This window comes from Somniosus microcephalus, chromosome 6, assembly GCF_052327205.1.
Source record: "Somniosus microcephalus isolate GS21.2 chromosome 6, FLI_Smic_1.0, whole genome shotgun sequence".
NCBI lineage: Eukaryota > Metazoa > Chordata > Chondrichthyes > Squaliformes > Somniosidae > Somniosus > Somniosus microcephalus.
In genome coordinates, this window is record NC_140992.1 from 44,165,720 (window position 1) to 44,191,721 (window position 26,002).

At 48.8% G+C, this 26,002-nt stretch overlaps 1 protein-coding gene across 4 annotated transcripts in view; it reads left to right on the forward strand.

The window, feature by feature from the left end:
• The window catches only part of chrnd (cholinergic receptor, nicotinic, delta (muscle)), an 84,387-nt gene that overhangs the window by 42,673 nt on the left and 15,712 nt on the right, over positions 1-26,002 (forward strand). For all 4 annotated transcript variants that reach the window (XM_085990108.1, XM_085990107.1, XM_085990104.1 and 1 more), the window contains 2 exons: positions 5,030-5,139; positions 16,173-16,373. In XM_085990108.1, coding sequence (XP_085846234.1) covers positions 5,030-5,139; positions 16,173-16,373 — 311 coding nt within the window. The remainder of the gene's footprint in view (positions 1-5,029; positions 5,140-16,172; positions 16,374-26,002) is intronic.

The following is a 26,002-nucleotide window of genomic DNA, read 5'->3' on the forward strand; positions in this document are numbered from 1 at the left end:
GCAGCGTAAACTTTTGCCCTTGCAGGTAATGATTAAATTTTTTTACTCCCCACACAAGGCTGAGAGCCTCCCTATCTATCTGAGCATAGTTGCGCTCAGCGGAGGTCAATGATCTGGATGCGAATGCGACTGGTCTTTCCAAGCCATTTGGCAACTTATGTGAGAGCACTGCCCCAATACCATATGGAGAAGCATCACAAGCTAACCGAATAGGCAGCGTTGGGTTAAAGTGAGCCAACACTTCCTTAGAGGTGATCAATGCCTTGCCTTTGTGAAAGGCCCGCTTACAGTCCTCGCTCCACTTCCATGGCACTCCCTTCTGCAAAAGAGCGTTCAGCGGGTGTAGCACCGTGGATAAATTTGGCAGAAACTTATGGTAATAGTTAATCAACCCTAGGAACGACCTCAACTGGGATACATTCTCCGGAGCGGGAGCCTTCACAACAGCTTCGATCTTGTCAGGTGACTTGTGAAGCCCCTCCTGGTCAATGACGTGACCACAGTACGAGATTTGCTTCTGAAAGAACTCACATTTCTGGTGATTAACTCGAAGTCCATATTCTTTCAATCTGTTGAGCACCTGTTCCAAATTTGCAAGGTGTTCCTCATCATCATTTCCTGTAATCAGAATGTCGTCCAGGTAACATTGTGTGCCTGGAATTCCCTGTAATACCTGCTCCATGGCCCTTTGCCAAATCGCTGGAGCCGATGCCACTCCAAAAACCAGTCTATTATACCGATATAAGCCCTTATGCGTGTTGATCGTGAGATACTGGCGTGACGCTTCATCAACTTCCATCTGTAAATACGCCTGCGCCAGGTCTATCTTGGTGAAGTATTTCCCGCCAGCCAACGAAGCGAAGATATCCTCAATCCGTGGAAGCGGATATTGCACCGTGTGAAGCACCGGATTAACAGTGATCTTGAAATCGCCACAGATGCGAACCTTCCCCGGTTCCCCCGGTTTGTTACTCGATGAACGCTTCATGACGGGAACAATGGGCGTGGCCCATTCACTCTAGTCCACCTTTGACAGTACTCCGGACCGTTCTAGTCCTTCCAGCTCAGCTTCCACAGCAGGTCGTATCGCATAAGGTACCGGTCTGGCTTTGAAAAATTTCGGGTTTGCATGTTCTTCAACTTTGATGTTTGCCGTAATTCCTTTCAGTATTCCCAGTCCCTGCTGGAACACCTCTTTAGCATCGTCCAATATTCTGGACAGTCGTTTAGGTTTGACATCTTCCTTTTTGCCGGAATCTACAGTTAGTGCTTTTAAGGAATGCCAGTCCATATTTATTCTCCTGATCCATTCCCGTCCCAGTAATGGTGGACCTCCCTCAGGTAACACATATAAGTCCATTCCTCGGCTTTCTTTATCCTTGTGGACCACCTTTACCTTTATCTTTCCAATGGGGTATACTCTTTGCCCCGTGTATGTTTTCAAAACAATCTCCGTATCCCTTAAGGGAATGTGTGGAAATAACCTTTTGTAATCTTGCTTATTCATGACCGTCAATGCCGATCCAGTGTCCAATTCCATCTTCACTTGGACTCCTGCTATCTGAAGTATGACCCAGATAGTTTGGTGGTCTGCTGTGTTACCCACATTATGTATTCTTAGACAACCCAGTTCCTTACTGCTGGAGTCTGAATCCGTCTTCTGTTCATCCGAACTGTTCTCTGTCGCCTTGTGTACCTTTTTGCACTTTTCCTGCGGTGACTTTTTGCTGCTGGTCTTCTTACCTGACCGGCATACTTTAGCTATGTGACCGAGCTTGCCACATTTTCTGCATTCCTGATTTTTGAACCAGCACTGATTCTGATCGTGCGTTGTCCTTCTGCAACGATAACACTTTACTGCACCCAATGCCATTTGATTGGTGCTGAGTTCCGATGACCTTAGTTGCATTTCCGCGGTGCCTCTTGCTTCGGCCTCGTGCGATGCTGCAATGGTGACAGCTTTCTCAAGCGTAAGGTCCTTTTCTTCTAGCAGACGCTTTTGTGTTCCTTCTTTTAATAATCTACACACGAATTTATCTCTCAGAGCATCTGCTAGTCCTGTACCAAACTGACAGTACTTTGATAGCTTACGCAGTTCAATTAAGAATTCAGCGTTGCTTTCCTCTTTCAGCTGCGTTCTGCTGTAAAATTTAAATCGTTCTGCTATCATCAGCGGCGTGGGGTTTAAATGTTCTTGCAGGATCGTAACAATTTTTGCGAAAGTCTGATCCGCCGGTTTATCTGGTGTTATCAGATGCTTCAATAACCCATACGTCTTCGCCCCCATTGAGTTTAATAATGTTATTGCTTTCTTATCATCTGGTGCTTCATTTGCTGTACAATAAACTCCAATGCGTTCTACATACGTGGCCCAATCTTCGACATCGCTATCAAAAGCATTGATGTTACCATGTTTAGGCATCCTTGCAAGTTTCTTTAAATTTTCTTTTTCCCAAAATGGCGGCTTCCCGCGCTTGTCTTCTTCCCCCGCCTACTAAAATGGCGGCTTCCCGCGCTTGGCGGTTTTTCCCGCGCTCGTCTTCTTCCCCCGCCGACTACAATGGCGGCTTCCCGCGTTTGCCTTCTTCCCCCGCTGGCTGCAATGGCGATTGCCGTGCTGCTGCCGTTCTCGCCTCCCCAGCGGTTCTCAATTCCCCGACGCTGCTTTTTGCTCCCCCGCGGTTCCCGTGGGCATTCACGCTTCCCCTGCTGTTGCGCCTCTCAGCCCCACTTGCAGGCCGGTCCTTTACACCGGCTGCGGTTGAGTTCTCCGCGGTTCTCGTGGCCTTAACGCTGCCCCAGTCGCTGCGCCTCTCGGCCCCAATTGCAGCCCGGCCCTTTTCACCGGCCGCGGTCGAGTTCTCCGCCCTTTTTCCTCCGTTTTCCCTCCCCTACTCCACAGCCAACGCGGCTGACTTTCTGCTCGTGTCGCTGATCGGCTTACCCACCACCGTGGTAGAAGGGATGATCACTGCCTGTCGCTGATGGAGGGCTTCGTGGTCAGAATTTTTCTTTTTAACCCGGGTTCTCGATGCCTCCCGTGCGATGTGGTGCTCAGCAGGATGATGAGGGCGGATGCCTCTTCTCGACGCCCATTCTGAGGACGAAGCTGCCTTGGATGTAAAACTGCCGCAGGATAAGATCGGACTCGTCGCCACTGTTGAGTCTGTGTGTCCCCATTATGCTTATTATAAATCACTGGACACAGACAACAAGAATAACTTTAACAGGTCTTTACTATTCGGAGGTCAGGGCTGAACTGCCCAGCAAATCACTACACAACGTTTATATACCGGTGTGGTCACCACCGGTATTACAGTATACAGCAGCCAAGAGAAAGTAGTACATCTCTTAAGGTAGTTCTCTTAAGGTGGAACAGGTTACATACACCACACTCCAGTCCCACGATCTCCAGGACCGCCTCCTCCCAAGGGGTGAGGTGGGCTACTGAGGGTGACCCTCCTCCTGTCCTCGCTCTTTCCCTCTTATTGTGAGCTCTCTTTTCCTGCAATGAGGGAGACAAGTGGAGTTTGAGTGAGAATGAAGGAGTGAGTGTAGAGAATCCATAACATAGATGCTTAGAAGGAGACAAAGATGGAGTGAGGTGGCAAGACCAAGGGCCCTCCCTGTGTTTTGTAAGTTGTTTTCATAGCATCACAGTGATAGGGAGTGTGAGGGCTGCATAGTTAGGTGAATGTGACCATAGAGAGAGAGGGAATGGGTAAGGGTGCATGGATGTCAGTGTCAGTTGGGATGTGGAGGAAGAGATTGCTAAAGCTGAGTGCTGGTGAGGAGAGGCAATGGGAATCAGATTGATGGTGATGGGAAAGTCATACTCACTTTTCCAGTGCGCAGAAGGTCATCAAACCTCTTCCTGCACTGAAGCCAGGTTCAGCAGATCAGCGACAACGAGTTGACCTCCTGGGCCACCTGGATCCACACAGCCTTGGTCTAGAAAAGCGGTCGGTAAACCCAGGAGAACAGGTTTCCCGCAGGCCCTGCCGAACCTAATGGCAGGATCTGATTAGCATTTAATTTTTCTGTTTCCCGCCTGCAGCCAGCCAGACGGAGAGACTGACTGGCTGTCGGGCGGGTAGGCCTGCAGCACTAGGTCGCACAGAGGAGGGAGGGAAAGATCGGGGGGATGGGGGGGGAGAGGTGGTGGTTGGGGGCCGGAGGAGGATCAGGGCTGCAGGACCGGGGGGCTGAAGGAGGATCGAGGGGAGTGGTCAGGGGCCGGATGGGGCCGGAGGGGGGAGGCCAGAGGAGGATTGGGGCCAGAGGAGGATTGGGGCTGGAGGAGGGAGGCCGGGAAGGCGATTGGGGGCTGGAGGGGGGTTCAGAGGCCTTGAGTGGGAGATTGGAGGCCTCGTGGTGGAAGGTGGGAGGCCTCGGGGTCGGGGGGGTGGGGGGGGGGCGGAGATCGGAAGGGTCGGTGAGGCAGGGATGCTGGATCCAGCACATAAGTGTAAAAGCTCTTACCTCCTGGATCCAGCAGTCTCGCCTCCCTTTAGCTGGCAGGTTTCCTGAGGCCTTGGAAGCCCAGCCAGCCAGAGTTAAATTTGTAATGGTGGATCACCATGAGGCACAGAGCCTCGTTATAATATTTAAATGGGCGACCTGCCTCCTGGGAGCAGATTGGCTGCCCGCCCCCTGTCCCGCCTCTGTTAAAGCTGGAAGTGAGCGGGTTGGAGGCGGGTTGGGGAGTCAGGATTCAGTTGTTTAACTCTAACTTCTCACCCGACTCCAACACACCCGTTTTGGGGGGTTAAAATTCCCCCCCATAGTGTCAGCTAAAATAGTCAAGATAAGTCAAATCCTAAAGTTTCCTGGGAATGAACCACTTTTAACCATTTCATTCAGTAAAAAGAAATCAAAAACTTGAATCATATGAGATTAAACAAAATCCTAAACCTACGTATAAATGTATACATGACAAGGGTATCTTACTTCTGTTACTAGTCCTAGTCATTGCACTGACAGAAATTCAGCATTTTGACTTTAATGTTTTTATCTTTTTCTTTTAAAGCTCTTTTAATTACAATGCAGAGGAGATAAATTTTCAACTGAAAAAAGAATATATAAATAACAAGGAGTTTCCTGTTGAATGGATTATTATTGACCCCGAAGCTTTCACAGGTAAAACCTTATTGATGTCCTCTGTATTTAGCAAAGAACACATATCATAAAACAAAGCTCTAATTCACACAAATTGGAAAATATCTCATCCTTTACTTATTACAATAATTGCTATTGTAATAAGGTAATGTGATCATATAAGGTAGAGACTAAACACAGCATGAACTTCCCACACAGGAGTAAAAGGCATCCCATGGAATTGCTCTATGGAAAAAATATGCAAAAACTAGTGTTGTCCAACAGACATTGCTGACTAGCCACAGGTGTGGCTACGGCGACACTATTTTAGCCACATGCACTCATTTTAGTAGAAAACTCCTTACATACACTCACACAAAATGTACTTCAAATGTGTATATTTATTTAAACTTCTACCGCCATGCAGTAACCAAGGAAATAAAGCACGATCAAAAAAACACGCGCACACTCTGCTTTCCATCTTACTATTTTACCAACAAACACACAAACAGGTTAAAGTACATATGCATACGCTGTGAGAATATGAGTATTGAGATCACCCAACGAGAGCGTCAGTGGCTCATTTTTTATTTACTAATCAGCAATGCAATTTGCCACAGCTGATTTCCCAATTAACCACATGTGGCTCGTGGCTAATGTATTGGACTGCACTGGCATTAACCATTGGTCAGTCGACATTACATTTCTGATTTGTAGTTACAGACACTAAATGAATTTTTATTGAAGAGTTTTTTTGGCCAAGTTTGGGCCAATGTGGATTTAATGAGAGGCTATAGACTGCCACATATGGGTTGAATTTCTGTGGTGGCAGCAGAGATGGTGAGAAGTCTGCAGCTTGCGATTTGTGTCTTCCATAATTAGGCCTGTTCGATTGAGCACCAACTTTTGGATCATGATTCATGGCGGACGATTTCCCGATGTCACGCTCGGGAGTGATCCCCTGCTTGCAGTGCACGTGGCCTGCAGAATCGGGAAGGTAGGCCTCACTCAACGCTGAACTCCTGATTGTGCAGTAGAAGACATTTTTTCAGTGTCAGGGGCCATGCTTCATGAGTGCGGTAGAAACAACAAAACTATGCAAATAGATGTTAGTCCATCTCATAACTGATTCCTTGTGGTTGTTTGTAGTTAATTTGGCACTTGGAGGCCTCTATACTTGGGCCTAGAAATTTGGTCACACAAATTTCTGTTCTTGGTTTTAACTTTATTAATATCAAGAATTCTAAAAGAAACAATTTTTTATCTACAACTACTGCAGATGGTTCTCTGAGCACAGCTGCCATTTTGCTGTGAAACTTCCTCATATCTGCAGATTCTGGCTTTAACTCATTCCACTCATGCTAGACTTCAACCTTTTCTAATCAGGGCATGTGAGGAGCAATCTTAGAGTGTCATTTCATGAAAAAGACAGTGGTCGGAATTTTCCGGGTGAAAAATTTGGGAGCGAGTCAGGAACCCGCTGTCATCCCGCCCCATCGCGCCTTTCCCACGGGCGCGTTTGCCGGTGTGGCAGTGACCCAACTGGCAGAGGTGGGCGACCTAATTGAAATCATTATCAGGTAGTTCACAGGCACTTTAGAGCCTTTCTTCCCCCTACATTTTAAATTTCCCTGCATGGCCACGGGATTCACGCAGCTCGTGAAGCACGCCTGTCAACCTGAGGCGGGAGTTCCGTGGCCATTGCTCCAGCTGATTACTTGACAAATGTACAGTAAAAGCTCCCACCGGACAGATGATCACTTTCCTCAGGCAGAAGCTGGTGCTTAGTCCATTTCCAGCACAGATTCTGCAGGCTGCAAGTCTTTCCAGCAAAGTCTCCATCCAGTCTCACCTCATTGGAAGAACTCCCTCACCATTGACAGAATGCTTCTGTCATCTGTATTTCACCTGCCATCTGTTCCATCAACATGGGTGCCCTTTATACTGTCTCACCTTGGGCCTCAAAATCAGACCACGATGAGCCCCAATACCAGCAGCACCAGGCACACCAGCAGCACCAACAACCACACCAACCTTCTCCGCAATCACCCGATGCTGCACAGGACACAGGGCATCAGCACCCGAGCACATTGGTGCCCGGGAGGCCAGGGATGGCCTCATCATGGCCTGATTTACTTGACTTGATGCTGTACACCCTGGCTGCCACATGATGCGCCAGGTTGGCACCACCCCACACCAACACCATAAAGCATTCCTACAATGACCAAGCCATTCCTTTCACACTCATCACCAATGCTGGGGGTACCGTTATGCCTCGCCATTCACTGCAACTCACTAAGCCACTTCCAAAAGTGCACACAAATCTGTCCAAGTTTTGAAAATAAAGATTTTTATGTTTGACACCACATTAACAGAAACTTTACATAAACATTGGATAAAACACCTTGGGGGAGAAATTGGGTGAGTAGCGCCACCTGTTAGCGCCTAAAGAGGCAGGCAGTGGCTGTAGCGCCACTGGCTGCGCCTCCCGCGATATTCAGGAGGGGCGCTAATGGTGGTGTTAGCCTGTTGCGCTGCGCCGCCACCGATGAAGTCATCGGTGTGCGCAGTGCCCCATTCGCGCCCCGTTCGCGATATTTGGTAGCGAACGCCGCCGTTGCGCCATTCGCTACCCGCGCCCGGTTCACGGGGCCTTACTGTGCCGGCAGCGGCGCAAGTTAAGGTGGAGGTGTGGGGCGGCCGCTTTTTCGGCGGCCGCCTGCCAGCACCTCCGTCCCCGGCCTCCTAACCCGCCCCCCCCCGCGGCATTGCCAGCTGTTTCCCGAGAGCCCGGCACTTCTCCTTGGTGCCGGGCTCATTTGCCGGCACTCGCGAGCGGGGATCGCGCTGTTGCAGGCACCTCCCCCTTAACAGTGGGAGGAAGGCCTGCAGTACCGCAGCGTGCCGTGTCGCAGCGTGTGGCGCTGTGGCACGTTGCGCTGCGATAATCAGTTTCAGCGCCCTAAGAGGGACGCGGAGCGCCTCGAGCCTCGCCCCGTGTCCCTCGAGGGGCACTGAAACTGAATTTCTGGCGATCGGTATTACTCCGATCGCTGCGCTAAATCCTGCGCTCAGGCGACTTTTGCGCCACTTTGGCGCCCCGACCCAATTTCTAGGCCCTTGCGTGTTGTTAGTTGGTATGAATGCACGAGGATGAGGCTAAATGTAAGGGGTGGCTAGTGACTTGGGGATGTGATAATGTAGATAGAGAGGGATGGGTGGAGGTGCAAGGTAGTTGGTGTGAGTAAGGATGTGCAGGAGTAGGGTAGGGAAGGCAGAGTGATGGGGATGTGATGAGAGGCACAGCAGGATGAGGTTTCCTGATCTATTGAGATCATTGAAATGTTTGTGGCACTGCACCCAGGTCCTCCTGACCACATCCCTGCTTGTGACCTCCTCTGCAATCTGCAACCAGGCTGTTTTGGCCTCCTGGGGAGGTCTCTTCTACCCATCACAAGGGAAGAGGACCTCCCTGCGTGCTCTGACTCCTTCCATAAGCATATGGAGGGAGTCATGGGAGAACCTGGGTGCAGCCCTTGCCTCTGTGCAGTCATTGTCAGTGTTTGCAGCACTCCAATGCTGTAGTGCACTGACAGCACTATGTTAGATTAAACGTCGAATTTAATGTGGCCATGGTCCATTTAAAGATCCCGGCTGAAAACGCATCATGAATGTCACCAGACCCGCTCCATTTAATTGGGCTGGATAATGCACTGGGCCGGCTTAATAGGCCCTATTAACGTAAGTTCGTTTTCAGCAGCGGGATGGAGCCGGCAGCGGGGTCATGACCCACCGTGGCCACCGTCCGTACCGGACCCGCCCAATTGGGCAAGATTCCAGTCATTATTTTTGTCATAATGCATTGCAAGTGACATGTTTTTATTTGCTTTATATCATTGTGTCATGTGTTCCCAAATAAGCGATGCAAGGTTTTCATAAAGGTAGAACCTTTGGCCCTGAGCTCCCCTCGCGACCTCTGGCCCCGAGCTCCCCTCGCGACCTCTGGCCCCGAGCTCCCCTCGCGACCTCTGGCCCCGAGCTCCCCTCGTGACCTCTGGCCCCGAGCTCCCCTCGCGACCGCTGGCCCCGAGCTCCCCTCGCGCTCGCCGGCCCCGAGCTCCCCTCGCGATACCTGGCCCCGAGCTCCCCTCGCGATCTCTGGCCCCGAGCCCCCCTCGCGACCTCTGGCCCCGAGCTCCCCTCGCGACACCTGGCCCTGAGCTCCCCTCGCGACCTCTGGCCCCGAGCTCCCCTCGCGACCTCTGGCCCCGAGCTCCCCTCGCGATACCTGGCCCCGAGCTCCCCTCGCGACCTCTGGCCCCGAGCTCCCCTCGCGACCTCTGGCCCCGAGCCCCCCTCGCGATACCTGGCCCCAAGCTCCCCTCGCGACCTCTGGCCCCGAGCTCCCCTCGCGACCTCTGGCCCCGAGCTCCCCTCGCTATTCTTGGCCCCGAGCTCCCCTCGGGATCTCTGGCCCCGAGCTCCCCTCGCTATTCTTGGCCCCGAGCTCCCCTCGCGACCTCTGGCCCCGAGCTCCCCTCGCTATTCTTGGCCCCGAGCTCCCCTCGCGACCTCTGGCCCCGAGCTCCCCTCGCTATTCTTGGCCCCGAGCTCCCCTCGCGACCTCTGGCCCCGAGCTCCCCTCGCGACCTCTGGCTCCGAGCTCCCCTCGCGACCTCTGGCCCCGAGCTCCCCTCGCGACCTCTGGCCCCGAGCTCCCCTCGCGATCTCTGGCCCCGAGCTCCCCTCGCGACCTCTGGCCCCGAGCTCCCCTCGCGACCTCTGGCCCCGAGCTCCCCTCGTGATCTCTGGCCCCGAGCTCCCCTCGCGACCTCTGGCCCCGAGCTCCCCTCGTGATCTCTGGCCCCGAGCTCCCCTCGCGACCTCTGGCCCCGAGCTCCCCTCGCGACCTCTGGCCCGGAGCTTCCATCGCGATCTCTGGCCCCGAGGTCCCCTCGCGATACCTGGCCCCGAGCTCCCCTCGCGATCTCTGGCCCCGAGCTCCCCTCACGCTCGCCGGCCCCGAGCTCCCCTCACGCTCGCCGGCCCCGAGCTCCCCTCGTGATCTCAAGATCGCGAGGCTCACAGGCACAAATACAAAAAATTGATGTGTTCCACTAACCTCCCCCTGGTTAATCTTCACCAGAATATTAATGCTATTTTGATCGTGTGAAAGACAACATCATTCATGTCAGAGGACGAGGCCCAGGAGCGAGATCGAGGCCTAGGAGCAGGGGCAGGAGGAGCAGCGAGGGCGGGACCCAGGAGCGAGGGCGGGGCCCAGGAGCGAGGGCGGGGCCCAGGAGCGAGGACGGGGCCCAGGAGCGAGGACTGGGCCCAGGAGCGAGGGCGGGACCCAGGAGCGAGGGCGGGACCCAGGAGCGAGGACGGGGCCCAGGAGCGAGGACGGGGCCCAGGAGCGAGGACGGGGCCCAGGAGCGAGGGCGGGGCCCAGGAGCGAGGGCGGGGCCCAGGAGCGAGGGCGGGACCCAGGAGCGAGGGCGGGACCCAGGAGCGAGGTCGAGCCCAGCAGCGAGGTCGAGGCCCAGGAGTGGCGCAGCATGGACCAGCAGCGGGGTCGGGGCCCAGGGAAGGTGCAGCACGGGCCAACAGTGAGGTTGGGAGGACCTCACTGCATTCTATGAAACCCAGGCAGAGAGGTCCTATGGGAAGAAGGGAGGAGGACAGTAGGAGTATGTTTGTTTGTGTGTGCTAGGCCGTTGTAGCAGAGCCTGGTCTCCAATCATCTTGGACCCCCTTGCCATTGGATCAAGACCTTGCTCTGTCAAGCCGGTGTGATAGCTGGTGTGCAACAGCCACCCCACATTAAAAGAATTCACGCACTGGCATCTTCCACCCTTTAAAATGAAGTTCGGGACCTGGAAGGCCAGGACCCTCATGGACAACCACAACAGCGACAGACTGGAATGCCATACTGCTATCATTGCCCAGAAGCTCAGACGTTTCGACATAGACATCGCTGCCCTAAGCGAGACCCAGCGGGCAGGGGAAGGCCAGCTCAAGGAGCAAGGTGATGGTTAAACCTTCTTCTGGAAAGGCAAACCTGAAGAACGCCGTCTACATGGGGTAGATTTCGCCATAAAAAATGAGCTAGTTGAACATCTCAGAAACTCCCCTTGTGGAATAAACGAGCGCCTCGTGACTCTTGCTTCACAGCGCCAGGGACCCGGGTTCAAATCCGGCCTCGGGTGACTGTCTGTGTGGAGTTTGCACATTCTCCCCGTGTTTGCGTGGGTTTTCTCCGGGTGCTCCGGTTTCCTCCCACAGTCCAAAGATGTGCGGGTTAGGTTGATTGGCTATGATAAAATTGACCCTTAGTGTTAGGGGGATTAAATACGTGGGGTTACGGAGATAGGGTGGGATATGTGTTGGTGTAGGGGTTACGGGGATCGGGTGGGATATGTGTCGGTGCAGGCTCGATGGGCTGAAATGGCCTCTATCTGCACTGTGGGGTTTCTGTGATTCTGTGATTCTTCAGCTCACCCTAGCCCGGAATCAGTGCCCTACGGTCATTAGTGCGTACGCCCCAACACTGGAAGCCACAGACGAGACCAAAGAGGAATTCTACTCCAGCCTCGAACAATCCCTGTCCCGAGTCCCAACGGGTGACAAGCTGATCCCCCTTGGTGACTTTAACGCCAGAGTTGGGAAGGACACAGACCTCTGGGAGGTGTGATTGGCAGAGAGTGGGTAGGGAAAACTAACTCCAACGGTACCCTCCTCCTGACGAAATGCTTAGAATATGGCATTGTCATAACCAATACCTGGTTCCGTCACAGAGACAAGTACAAGGCTTCATGGCAACATCCTCGCTCCATGCACTGGCATCTGCTGGACTGCGTCATTGTCTGAGCGAGGGATCACAAAGACGTCCGCATCACCTGCGCCATGACAGGAGCTGATGAATGTTGGACAGACCACCGCCTAATCCACTCTGTCATCTCCATCAATGTAGCCCAAAAACAGCAGCAGTAACAGAAACAATGCCACAGGAAAATCAATGCTGGAGCACTCAAAGACCCCGCTAAGAAGGCCCTATTCAGCCTGCACCTCACAACCAGCCTGACGATTCCCAGTGATTCAGAGACACAGAGTGTCCACAGCGCCTGTTCTGCACTCAAGGCCTCCATAATCAGCACCTGTGAAGAGACGCTCGGTCATTCGACCAGGAAACACCAAGACTGGTTCGATGAGAACGACCAGGAGATTCAGGAGCTAATAAGCCGCAAGCGCAAGGTATTCCTGATCTGGAAACAGCAACACAACTCGAGAGCAAGAAAGCAGCTCTACAGACGCCTGAAGGCCGAGTCCAACAAAAAACTCGCAACCTAAAGAACAGATGGTGGGTGGAGAAAGCGCAGGAGATCCAGCAGCTAGCCGACAAACACAACGTGCGTGGATTCTTTAGCGCAGTCAAGACCACCTATGGCCCAAGCACCCAAGGTCCTACCCCACTGCGGGCCAAGACCGGAGAGGTACTCATCAAGGCTAAAGAGGCAGTCAGTGCCCACTGGAAGGAGCACTTCAAAGATTTCCTTAACCGAGACTCTGTTTTCGACGCGAGTGTCCTCAACTCCATCCCGCAGCATGCTACCTGCCATCACCCGGCATGAGGTTGAAAAGGCCATCTGACAACTGAAGAACAACAAGGCCTCAGGAGCAGACGGAATCCCCGCCAAGGCACTAAAGCATGGCGGAGAAGCACTATTGGTGTGAATACCTGAACTCGTTTCTCTTATTTGGAAGGAGGAGTGCATGCCAGGAGATCTCAGAGATGCCGTAATCATGGCCATCTTCAAGAAAGATGACAAGTCCGATTGCGGTAATTACAGAGGAGTTTCCCTGCTGTCTGCCACAGGGGACGTCATCGCAAGAATCCTCCTCAATCGCCTTCTCCCAGTGGCTGAAGAACTCCTCCCAGAATCGCAAGCGGATTCCACCCACTGAGGGGCACAATGGACATGATCTTCACCGCGCGTCAAATATAAGAGAAATGCAGGGAACAGAACCAACCGCTGTACATAACCTTCTTTGACCTCACAAAGGCCTTCGACACTGTCACGGTGAGGGATTACGGAGTGTCCTCCTCAAATTCGGCTGCCCTCAAAAGTTTGTCACCATCCTCCGCCTGCTTCACAACGACATGCAAGCCGTGATCCTGACCAACAGATGCACCACAGACTCAATTCACGTACGGACCGGGGTCGAGCTGGGCTGTGTCATCGCACCAACGCGCTTCTCGATCTTCCTTGTTGCAATGCTCCTTCTCGCCCTCAGTAAGCTAATCTACAGATCAAACAGGAAACTTTTCAACCTCCATCGCCTCCAGTCCAGATCCAAGGTCGTCCCATCCTCTGTCATCGAATTACAGTATGCAGATGACGCTTGCGTCTGCGCACACTGAGGTCAAACTCCAAACCGTCCTCAACACCTTCACCGAAGCGTGTGCCTTACACTAAACATCCGTAAGACAAAGGTCCTCTACCAACCTGCCCCCGCCACACAGTACTGACCCCGGTTTATCAAAATCCACAATGAGGCCTTGGACAACAAGGGATTGGGGGCAAGGTACTGACTTGGATAGAGGACTGGTTGGCAGACAGAAAGCAAAGAGTTGGAATAAACGGGTCTTTTTCCGAGCGGCAGGCAGTGACTAGTGGGGTACCGCAGGGATCGGTGCTAGGACCCCAGCTATTCACAATATATATTAATGATCTAGATGAGGGAACCAGATGTAATATCTTCAAGTTTGCAGACGACACAAAGCTGGGTGGGCGTGTGTGCTGTGAGGAGGATGCCGAGAAACTCCAGGATGATTTGGACAGGTTGGGTGATTGGGCAGATGCAGTATAATGTGGATAAATGCGAGGTTATCCACTTTGGTGGCAAAAACAGGAAGGCAGATTATTATCTGAACGGCAATACATTGGGAGAAGGGGAAGTGCAACGAGACCTGGGTGTCCTTGTGCACCAGTCGCTGAAGGTAAGCATGCAGGTGCAGCAGGCGGTTAAGAAGGCAAATGGTATGTTGGCCTTCGTAGTGAGAGGATTCGAGTACAGGAACAAGGATGTGTTGCTGCAGTTGTACAGGGCCTTGGTGAGACCACACCTTGAGTATTGTGTGCAGTTTTGGTCGCCTTATCTGAGGAAGGATGTTCTTGCCATGGAGGGAGTGCAGCGAAGATTCACCAGACTGATACCTGGGATGGCAGGAATGACGTATGAGGAGAGATTGGGTCAATTGGGCTTATACTCGCTAGAGTTTAGAAGAATGAGAGGGGATCTCATTGAAACTTATAAAATTCTAACAGGACTAGACAGACTAGATGCAGGAAGGATGTTCCCGATGGCGGGTGAGTCCAGAACCAGGGGTCACAGTCTAAAGATAAGGGGTAAGCCATTGAGGACAGAGATGAGGAGGAATTTCTTCACCCAGAGAGTGGTGAACCTGTGGAATTCTCTACCACAGAAGGCAGTTGAGGCCAATTCATTAAATATGTTCAAGAAGGAGTTAGATATATTTCTTAAGGCTAAAGGGATCAAGGGATATGGGGAGAAGGCAGGGACAGGGTACTGAGTTTGGATGATCAGCCATGATCTCATTGAATGGCGGAGCAGGCTCGAGGGGCCAAATGGCCTACTCCTGCTCCTATCTCCTATCTTCTATGTTACAACGTGGACCACTTTCCATACCTCGGGAGCCTACTGTTAACAAGGGCAGACGTCAAAGACAAAGTCCAACACCGCCTTCAGTGTGCCAGTGCAGCCTTCGGTCGCCTGAAGAAGAGAGTGTTTGAAGACCAGGACCTCAAACCCAGCACTAAGCTCATGGTCTACAGAGCAGCAGTGATACCCGCCCTCCTGTATGCTTCAGAGACATGGACCATGTGCAGCATCTTAAGCATCCTCAACAGGCACCTTAAAGCGCTGGAGAGGTACCATCAACGCTGCCTCCGCAAGATCCTGCAAATCCATTGGCAGGATAGGCGCACCAATGTCAGTGTTCTCGCTCAGGCCAACATCCCCAGCATCGAAGCTCTGACCACGCTCGATCAGCTCCAATGGACGGGCCACATCGTCTACATGCCTGATACGAGACTTCCAAAACAAGCGCTCTACTCGGAGCTCCGACACGGCAAGAGAGCCCCAGGTGGGCAGAGGAAATGCTTCAAGGACACCCTCAAAGCCTCCTTGAAAAAATGTAACATCCCCACCGACACCTGGTAATCCCTGGCCCATGATCGCACAAAGTGGAGGAGAAGCATCCGGGAAGGCGCCAAACACCTCGAGTCTCTTCGTCGGGAGCAAGCGGAAGTCAAGCGCAAACAGCGGAAAGAGCGCACGTCAACCCAAGCATCCCACCCACCCACCCCTTCAACCACCGTCTGCCCCACCTGTGACAGAGACTGTAGGTCCCACATTGGACTGATCAGTCACCTGCGAACTCATTTTTAGTGTGGAAGCAAGTCATCCTCGGTTCCGAGGGACTGCCTAAGAAGAAGAAAGGTAGAAGCTCACTAATAAGATAATTCTGCAACTGCTGCAAATGGTTTTGCAACTTTTTATTTTAACAAAACAAAGGACATATGTAAGGTTGAGTGAGTTAATATAACTGTAATGACTCCATTTTAAACCCAGTTTCTCTGGTTCATAAGGACCTATAGGGAAATGACTAACTACAAATACAATATATCAAAGAAAAGTACAGAACAAAGCTAATTTGGCATTGAAGAGCTGTTTTTATTTGCATAACTGTCATTGCAAGCTCCAAAATACTGACAAACGTTATTCAAATTTCAATTTAAAAAAAGTAAGACGAGGGGAAAACAGCATTATCACATTCGAACTGTATGCAACTACTAATCTGAAACAACTGCAGCCTGAATAGATCCTTCACAAAAGATCAGAGGTGGGGGAGGGGAAGAAGACGATACTGGACCACCTCTGCTGTGTAGATTTGTATATAGTAATATATTTGTGCCTGGTACATGAAGGAAAATTAACCGTGCATTTTCTTAATTATTACTGACTTCTTTATTTTTCATTTTACACAGAGAACGGTGAATGGGAAATTATTCACAAAGCTGCAAAAAAGAATATCCATGAAAATGTTGGCCGTAGCAGCACCAAATACCAGGATGTAACATTCTACCTCATTATCAGACGCAAACCGCTGTTTTATGTCATCAACATCCTTACTCCTTGCGTCCTCATTTCTTTCCTGGCATCATTAGCCTTTTATCTTCCTGCAGACAGTGAGTGTTCCTCTGCATGATTGTATAATTATCCATAAGTAGTTCTTTTTTATTACCACAGCAACCATCTTGGGGGCAATAGAATTTTAGATGGAATAAAAACAGAAATATTTATCTTTTTGTAGAATTTTAGATGGAGCTGCATATACTAAGAGATAAGTTATATGGTGATTCTAGCATGCTTGGTGACTTTGGACCCACTAGGGGTTTCCTCGCCTCATGTCTGGGTCTGTTGTCGACTAATTGATAGCGATTGAGTGGCCATGCAGGAAACTTGCACTTAAGGCTGGGACCTATTGTATCGGGTTGCCAGCTGAGTTAACAGCTTTATTGTTGGAATCCTCCGGAATGGCCACACTACTTCGGGGTGTATGCCCATATTGTATCTTTAATTATGAATTGTAGTTAGGCCAGAGCACTGGAATTTTTAAAATGGAAGTCCTGGCTACTGTTGGTGATAAGATTTCATTTGTCTTGGAGAATCTTCAGGTATTCTGTCTGAAGGCAACGCTGACAGAGAAATTACCTCTGGTCTGTGTGATATTTAACGGCTGCAATGATTTGCTGATGCATAATATTCCATGAAGGTGGGGAGGCTTCTTTGCCAGATGTAAGAATTGCAATAGACTTTGAGTAAAATCTGAACAGACAAATTATCAGATAGTGAGGAGAGTGTTTTGCCCTTCCCATTCACAAAAGTGCGAGAAATAATCAATATTGGTCACCGACCCATTGAGAAAGGATTCGGGTTTTTCTTCAAAGACGCTTGCACCAAATTAATAAAAATGCTCGACTTTACTGCAGAGAAAGTTGACAAACTATAGTAACCTGAAATGACACAGATAATTTTCAACTTCACCACTTGGGCAGTAACTAGGCAGAGCAGCTTGCCCACCCTTTATAGAACCCGCCTGATTTTTGTTCCATTGATTTGAATGGAACAAAAACTGGATGGGTTCTACAATGGGCCGGCCACCTGTGTTGATTTGAATACAATGAGGAGGGATGCAGAGGGAAAGGTGCAGGAGATTGTGTTTACATCTTAGGAGGAACAAGAAAGAAACGTTGAAAGCAGCACTAAATATAATAGTATTAAGAAAAATAGACAAGAAAAAGAAAAACGAGAGGGGTTGTAGGGTAGAGGTTGTAATGTTATCTTATATCGTAGTATTAAGAGGCTTACGAGTAGATATCGTTGAGTACTCTTTATTAGGTCTTGAGTCAGTGCCAGCTCGTGTAGTACTGCCGCATGGCCAAGATGGCTTCCTATTTATCCGACTGCCGTCAAGCAGCTGTCTTTACTACAGCTACCGTCAAGCAGCTGTCTTTACTACAGCTACAGTTATCTGTACATCTTTCCCCCTCAACGATGACATAAACAGTAAACAACATAACATAACACATAGAACACATATTAGCAACATATAAAAACAGTCAGTGTAACTACTATTAATTACTATTAACAACATGTAAAAACTGTCAGTGTAACTATACCTTGCAATAACTGCCGGTACATATAAACACTACCCACACCCAGAAGTCCATTAGCTGTTTACAGTCTTTCCCTTGTCTACAGGTCGAGTCTAACGACAGGCTTTCTGGTGCGCTGTGACCTGCGTAGCTGAGCGGGTATTTGCTGGGCCAACCCAGTTGTGTCCATTAAGTTCATGTCTGTACCACACGGATCCCTTGTCTCATTGTCACCCCTGTGTACTTCATCACTTTGTGACATTGCCCTCGTCTCCTCATCACTCTGTCGGATTTCCATCATCAGCTCATCCTCTCTGTCCTCCTGCGGCTGATAGGTCTCGGTGGTTTTCAGTAGGTGCCTCCTGTTTCTGCGATGCACATTGCCATTTTCTGTCATGACCCTGTATGACCTGGGGGCAACCTGTTGTAGAACGGTGGCTCTTTGATTCCATGACCCAGGCCCTTCAATGCGAACTACATCCTTCTCCTGTAGAGGCACTAGTGTAGTGGCTGTGCGGTCATGGAGCGTTTTTTGTTTCCGCTGAAGTTTCCGGGCCTTGTCTGCCCATACCTCATCTCTGTGATCAGGTGTGACATGCCTGGGAAGTCAAGTACGGATTTTGCGACCCAGTAAGAGCTCAGCTGGAGACTTGCCACTTTCCAGCGGGGCCGCCCTGTATGACATCATGGCCAGATATGGGTCAGTGTTGCTGTGTGCTGCTTTCTTCAATAGTCTTTTCACAATCTGTACCCACTTCTCCGCTTTTCCATTGGCTTGAGGGTAGAGCGGGCTGGAGGTTACATGCTTAAACTCATACTCTGTAGCAAACGACTGAAACTCATGACTGGCATAGGGAGAGCCATTATCAGAGACCAGAGTTAGAGGGATGCCCTGCCTGGAAAAGATTGACTTCAGGTGAGTTATCACAGCTCTTGACGTGGTGCTGGGTAGGAGAGCAATCTCAGGATAATTAGAGTAATAATCAATAACTAACAAATAGTCTTTTCCTTCGTAGTGAAAAATATCAGTTCCTACCTTTTCCCAAGGTTGTGATGGGAGCTCTGTGGTAATGAGGGGCTCTTTTGTTTGCTTGTAGTGATACTCCTGACATGTAGCACACTCACTGATCATCTGGTCAATATCAGAGTTCATGTTTGGCCAGTAGAGTGCCTCACGTGCTCTCCTTTTTGACTTTTCCACACCCAGGTGCCCTTCATGTATCCTGTTAAGCATTTCTCGTCGCATAGAGATGGGCACTACAATCCTGTCACACTTAAGCAGTAGTCCATTGACCACAGAAAGCTCAGACTGAATATGATGATATTGGCCCAGTAATTCCGTTCCAAACGCGTGAGTACGGTCGGGGTACTCACGCGTCTGGCCGGAGGAAATGCCGGTTTTCAGCATGCACAGCGCATGCGGGGAAAACCGGCATTTCCTGTCCTCTGAACGAAGGGGTTCAGAGGCACAGCGCGTGCGCAGTGAGCTTCGTCAATTTCATTCATGGATTCAGTGAGGTTAAGTCCTTACAACTTACACATGAAAAAAGCATGTGTAAAGTTGCTCCAGAGGCTGCGGAGGAAGATATATTTTATCGTGGAGCTTCTGAAAGGCAATATTTTTGTTTGGGAAAGGGAGGAAAGTTATTTTAAGAAATGATGAGGTAAGTTTTAAAGTTTAATTTTTTTTTTTTAAACGGGTTTTCAGTACTGTAGGTAGAAGGAGCAATTGTGGCTGTGTGAATTGAATTTGCTGTGTTTATTAAATGTGAAAATGACTGTTCTAAAATGAGTAATGTAACATTTCCAACATTTTTAAGAAAGAAACTTTTCATCAGTAATATATTCTTTTAAGTAATTATGTATGTATGTCCGTATATATTCCTTTACGTATATGTATATATTCCTTTACTTATGTGTATGAATGTATGTATTTAATTATGATTTTCCAATAAGTTACTTTCTCTGAAAGTCATAATTAAATACATACATTCATACACATAAGTAAAGGAATATATACATACATATACGCAAAGGAATATATACAGACATACATACATAATTACTTAAAAGAATATATTACTGATGAAAAGTTTCTTTCTTAAAAATGTTGGAGTCATTTTCACATTTAATAAACACAGCAAATTCAATTCACATAGCCACAATTGCTCCTTCTACCTAAAGTACTGAAAACCCGTTTTAAAAAACAAAAATAAACTTTAAAACTTACCTCAGCATTTCTTAAAATAACTTTCCTCCCTTTCCCAAACAAAAATATTGCCTTTCAGAAGCTCCACGATAAAATATATCTTCCTCCGCAGCCTCTGGAGCAACTGTACTCATACTTTTTTCATGTGTAAGTTGTAAGGACTTAACCTCACTGAAAGCATGAATGAAACCGGTGAATTTTACTGCGCACGCGTTCTGCCTCTGAACCCCTTCGTTCAGAGGACAGGAAATGCCGGTTTTCCCCGCATGCGCTGTGCATGCTGAAAACCGGCATTTCCTTCGGCCAGACGCGTGAGTACCCCAACCGTACTCACGCGTTTGGAACGGAATTACTGGGCCAACATTTTACATGTCAATAAAATGAAAAATTTAACAATTGCACGATTTGCCCCCTCGCATCTGCGACTGAGGGTCCAAGGAGGTGCATTGCGCAAGAGGTCATCGTCGTACGTATCCTCACACTGTTCCCTTTCGGGAACTGTATGAAGTGGTGGAAGGATTTCTGGCCACGTTAACGCTCCTTCCGTGACCATAACCATCTTCATACCAGCCATTAGGGTGGTTAGTCCTATGGCGTGAGGGTTTTACGGGCTCCCACAACCCACCTGAGGGGGGGGGGCCACCCACACCCGCGGACGCAAGTATCCCGCTGGATGTCCACCCAGAATTTATAGTTGGAGCTCTGACTCCACTTGCCGGGACTGTCTGGAGCGGGGTTCGAAACCCTACTCCTTCTGGCCCAGCGGCAGGGATGCTTACCGCTACGCAAAAGGCCCACTCCGCGCAAAAGGTGACACCCATACGTTTCCTGCGCCTTTTCCCTCCCCGTGACTGGAGCCCTATGCTGCCACTTGAAAGACCAAGCTATCATCTGTCCTTTTTGCGGCGCCTTTGACTTCTCATTACCAATGATGAGCAGGCGCTGTGCCTCCACCTCGTTGAGGAGATTGCTGAGGTCATCATCAGTTCAATTGTGAGTTCTTTTAATGCCGTGAATTGTGCTCATTCCAGCCATTTCACGTTGCTAATCGGAGTGGGCCTTTGGCGTAGCGGTAGGATCCCCGCTGCTGGGCCAGACGGGGTAGGGTTTCGAACCCCGCTCCAGACAGTCCCGGCAAGTGGAGTCGGAGCTCCGGCTCTAAATTCTGGGTTGACATCCAGTGGGATATTTGCGTCCGTGGGTGTGGGTGGCCCCCCCTCCTCGTATAGCTTGTGGGAGCCCGTAAAACCCTCCCGCCATAGGACTAACCACCCTAATGGCTGGTTCAAAGATGGTTACGGTCACGGAATGAGCGTTAATCACGGACATAAATCCTTCCACCACTTCATACAGTTCCCCAAAGGGAACAGTGTGAAGACACGTATGATGACGACGTTGCTAAATAAATAAATGGAATGAAAAAAATTCTCAGGGCTTTTAAAAGTCTTTAAATTGCTTTAATCCTGTTTAAAACTACTTCAGATTCTTCAAAATAATGTAAACATTTTTAAAAGTTTATAAAAGTTACCAAAAGCTTCATAAATATACCAAAAACCTATTTGAAATGCTGCTCTGCATGTAAAAATGCTTTGCAGCTTGTGAGAAACATTGGGGGCGTGTCCTATTAAACTGAGACCTCAAGGGGCGTGTCTCACTTGCACAGCGCGCTACAGGCTTCGCGCTGGCTGCACTCCTGGGCGGCGTGACGTCAGACGCTGCCCGGGATTCTTCTCTTTCAAACAGGAATTCCAGGCGTCCCTGGAGGTGAAGGCAGGCGCGTCGGGTAAGTGCAGATCGGGGGCTTGCACGCGCGGCAAGCCCCCGACCCGAATTTCTGCCCCATTGTTTACATGACCCTTTCTTCCAACCCTCTTGAAGATTTCTCATCACTTTCCTCAGAACAGGGTCCTTTGATGTCTCTGTGACTATCTTTGATAGTTGTTCCTGTAAGGCAGGCAATGCTGCATAGACCATATCCACATGAAGGTCCACATCCTCTTCTGTTTCACTGTTTTATGTGGCACGAGGCGCAGCCCTGGATAGTGTATCTGCTATGAACATTTGTGTCCCTGGCACATATGTGAGCTCAAAATCATAACATTGTAGTCTCATCATTAGGCGCTGTATCCGTGATGACATGTCACACAGATTCTTTTTTGCGATCCCTAGCAGTGGCTTATGGTCAGTTTCTAGGATAACCTTGGGAAGTCCATAGATGTAGGTATGAAATTTTTCACACCCAAATGCCAAGCCCAGGCACTCCTTCTCTATTTGCGCATACCGGCACTCTGTAGCCGTCATGGAGCGTGACGCATATGCCACTGGTCGCCATTCTCCTTCATCTTCCTGTAGAAGGACAGCCCCTAATCCATCCTTAGGGGCATCTGTGGACACTTTTGTCCTCTTTTCAGGGCAGAAGAACTTCAGTAGGGGTTCACTTGCTAGAATGTGTAGCAGCCCCTTCCATTCATTCTCATGTTCATGTTCCCATTGGAACTCTGTCTCTTGGTGCAGCAGTTTTCTCAAGTGAGCGGTTTTCACTGCCAGATTTGGAATGAATTTCCCTAGGTAATTAACCATGCCAAGGGCCCGCTGAACCCCTTTCTTGTCCTTCGGTTTTTCCATGTCATGTATGGCCTTTACTTTTGACTTGTCTGGCTGAATCCCTTCTGCAGAAATCTTGTCCCCGAGGAATGTGATTTCATTGACGCTGAACTGACATTTGTCTTTATTTAGTTTGAGTCCATACTGCCGTATCCTCTGAAGTGTTTTTTCCAGTCTGGTGTCGTGCTCTCCCTGAGTGGAGCCCCATACTACCAGATCATCTATGTATACCCGCACACCATCCAGGCCCTCGATGATTTGCTCCATTGCTCTGTGGAAGATTTCTGGGGCGGAGCTAATGCCGAAGGGCAGGCGCTGGTAAGAGTACCGACCAAACGGGGTGTTAAAGGTGCACAGCTTAGTACTCTCTTCATCAAGTTTCAGCTGCCAGAATCCATGCAAGGCGTCCATCTTGGAGAAGAATTTTGCTCCTGTCATTTCGCTGACTATTTCCTCTCTCTTTGGGATTTGATAGTGCTCTCTTTTTATATTAGCGTTAAGGTCCTTGGGATCCATGCAGACACGCAATTTATGTCTTTTTTGAATTGACGCAAACCATGGAATTTACCCAGTCAGTCGGTTCCTCAGTCTTCTTTATGACACTTAGTCCCTCCATGCAGTCTAGCTCTTTCCGCAGTTTCTCACAGAGGGCCACTGGAACTCTCCTGGGTGCGTGAATCACAGGTTGTGTGTCATCTCTCAGTTTGATGGAGTATGTAAAGGGCAGTGCTCCGAAACCCTGAAATACATCCGCGTACTTGTGTGTTATAGCATCATGCTTTATATTTGTACTGCCTTGGGGGGCACTCTGCACACAGTTCAGTTCATTAATAGTATAGACTCGTTTTACCAAGCCCAAATCCACACATGCCTTATCCCCCAACAGTGACTCATGTCCTTCAGGCACTATAACAAACGTCAATGGGTGAATGCGATTTTTTACCTTAACATTCAGCCTACACGTTCCTTTTGTTTCAATACTTTGTCCATTGTACACCTTCAAAGCCACTGTCTTGTTCAGTATTTTTGGTCTCACTTTGAGATTCTGTGCATCACTCCAGCTTATGAGGTTTGCCTTAGCACCTGTATCTAGCTTGAAGGGAACAATGGTGCCATTTACCAGCAAGGGGGCTATCCACACTTCAGTCTTTAGTCCTACGGAATGTACTTCCTATTCCATATCTTTACCCTGTTTTAAGTCATTTTGCACCATTCCAACATACAAAGTCTCCAATTCTGTGTCTTCAGTTTCAATAGCATGCACTGTCTTTTTACCTTTGGTTTTCTCTTCCCAAAAGCACATTTTAGCAAAGTGATTCCTGCCTTTACATTTTACGCAGTTCTTCCCATAAGCCAGACACTGTCTTGCCACGTGTCTATTGCCGCACCATCTGCAATCATATGGCGCCATAGTCCTGAACTCTGTGCGCCCTCTTGTGTCCCTTCTGTGTACTACATCCACTAGTAGGTTGTCCAGTCCCAGCGCTCTCACGCCCGTTGCTGTAGTTCTCCCATCGAATTTTTGCATGTGCATCGCTGAGAGTTCACTAGCATGACATATTTTTACTGCAGCATCCAAAGTTAAGTCATTGTCCCTAAGCATTCTCTCCCTCACCTTCTTGTCAAGTATTCCGAAAACGACCTGATCGCGTATCATCGATTCCTTCAAGTCTCCAAAGTTACATGTTTGTGCTTTTGTTTTTAAGTCTGTCAGAAAAACATCAAAGGATTATCCTTGCTTTTGCCCGCGGGAGCGAAAAACAAATCTCTCGAACGTTTCATTCTTTTTAGGTGTGCAGTATTTATCAAACCAATCTATCACCTTGTCCAGATCATTTTTGTCACCTTCCGCTGCGAACGTAAATGTATTATACAGCTCGATTGCCTGCGAGCCAGCCACTGTTAGCAACAAAGCTACCTTACGTGTTCCAGAGCTAGTCGTGGTGTCGATTGCTGTGAGGTAGAAAAGAAAGCGTTGTTTGAATTCGCGCCAATTTTCGTCCAGATTTCCTTCAAGTTGCAGGCTAGTCGGTGGTTTTATCCCTTCCATTGTTGTGGTATGCCCGTATCGTGCGTTCTATAAATCCTGGTACCATGTAATGTTATCTTATATCGTAGTATTAAGAGGCTTACGAGTAGATATCGTTGAGTACTCTTTATTAGGTCTTGAGTCAGTGCCAGCTCGTGTAGTACTGCCGCATGGCCAAGATGGCTTCCTATTTATCCGACTGCCATCAAGCAGCTGTCTTTACTACAGCTACCATCAAGCAGCTGTATTTACTACAGCTACGGTTATCTGTACAGAGGTGAATATGGGATCATCGATTAAACAATTATTCAGAGGGCTGATCAGATACAGAGATTTGACTTAATAGGATTTGACTCATCCCAGGATGGATTTTTTAAACATTATAAGAAAGAAAGAATTTGCATTTATATAGCACCTTTCAGGTCCTCCGGACTTGCCAATACGCTTAACAGCCAATGAATTACTTTTGACGTATTCTCACTGTTGTGTAGGGAATGTAATGTAAGATCTTTGTTGGTTAGATTTTAATCTCTGATAAGTTGGAAACCATTTTTGGATGGTTTCAACACAATTAGCATTGAACTACTGCTTTCTTGGAATGGTTTATTGGAACTTTTTGTAAGCGAATAATAATTGTGTTCCAGTGTTGTTATGCATGCACTGTGTACTTAGCGTATTGATTCAGGTTTCCAGAGAGAAAGCAGCACTGCCATGGAAATGAACTAAAAAGCTCTTGTATGCATTCATTTGGCACAAATACATTTAGTTTGTTTGGTGAATTGTTCGACATTCTCGGCATTATGAATCTGATTCACAAACAAGGGGAACAGTCCAAGTTCTCCACTGAAACGTCAACTTCACCTATGATCTCGCTATGAGATGCAAAAATGATGCAGTGCAGTGATCTGCTGTTTCAGGTAATGGGGCACTTCTGTCAGTTTTTGGATAATTGTTCCAATTTGTTTCACATGGCGAAGCTTAACAGTAAACAAAAATTCAATGTTGGAGCATTTAACCTATTTTGACAATGAACATTTAAATTTCCTATCATGGTGATTCCAAAAGATGGATGGTCTTAAGGACAAAATCAATTTGATCTGATACTAGTTCATCATTGTGGTGTTCCTCACATTGATTTTTATAATCACAGGAACATTATACCATATAACACAGAATATATTATTTAATAAAGTTTTTCTCCATGTTTTTTGCTCAGAAACAAAATAATGTTTCTCGTTCTCCCTGTAGCAGTCACTCTGCTTGTCTCTCACTCACTAATTCTTTCTGTCTCCCTATCTTTGTCTTTCTGTTTTCTAT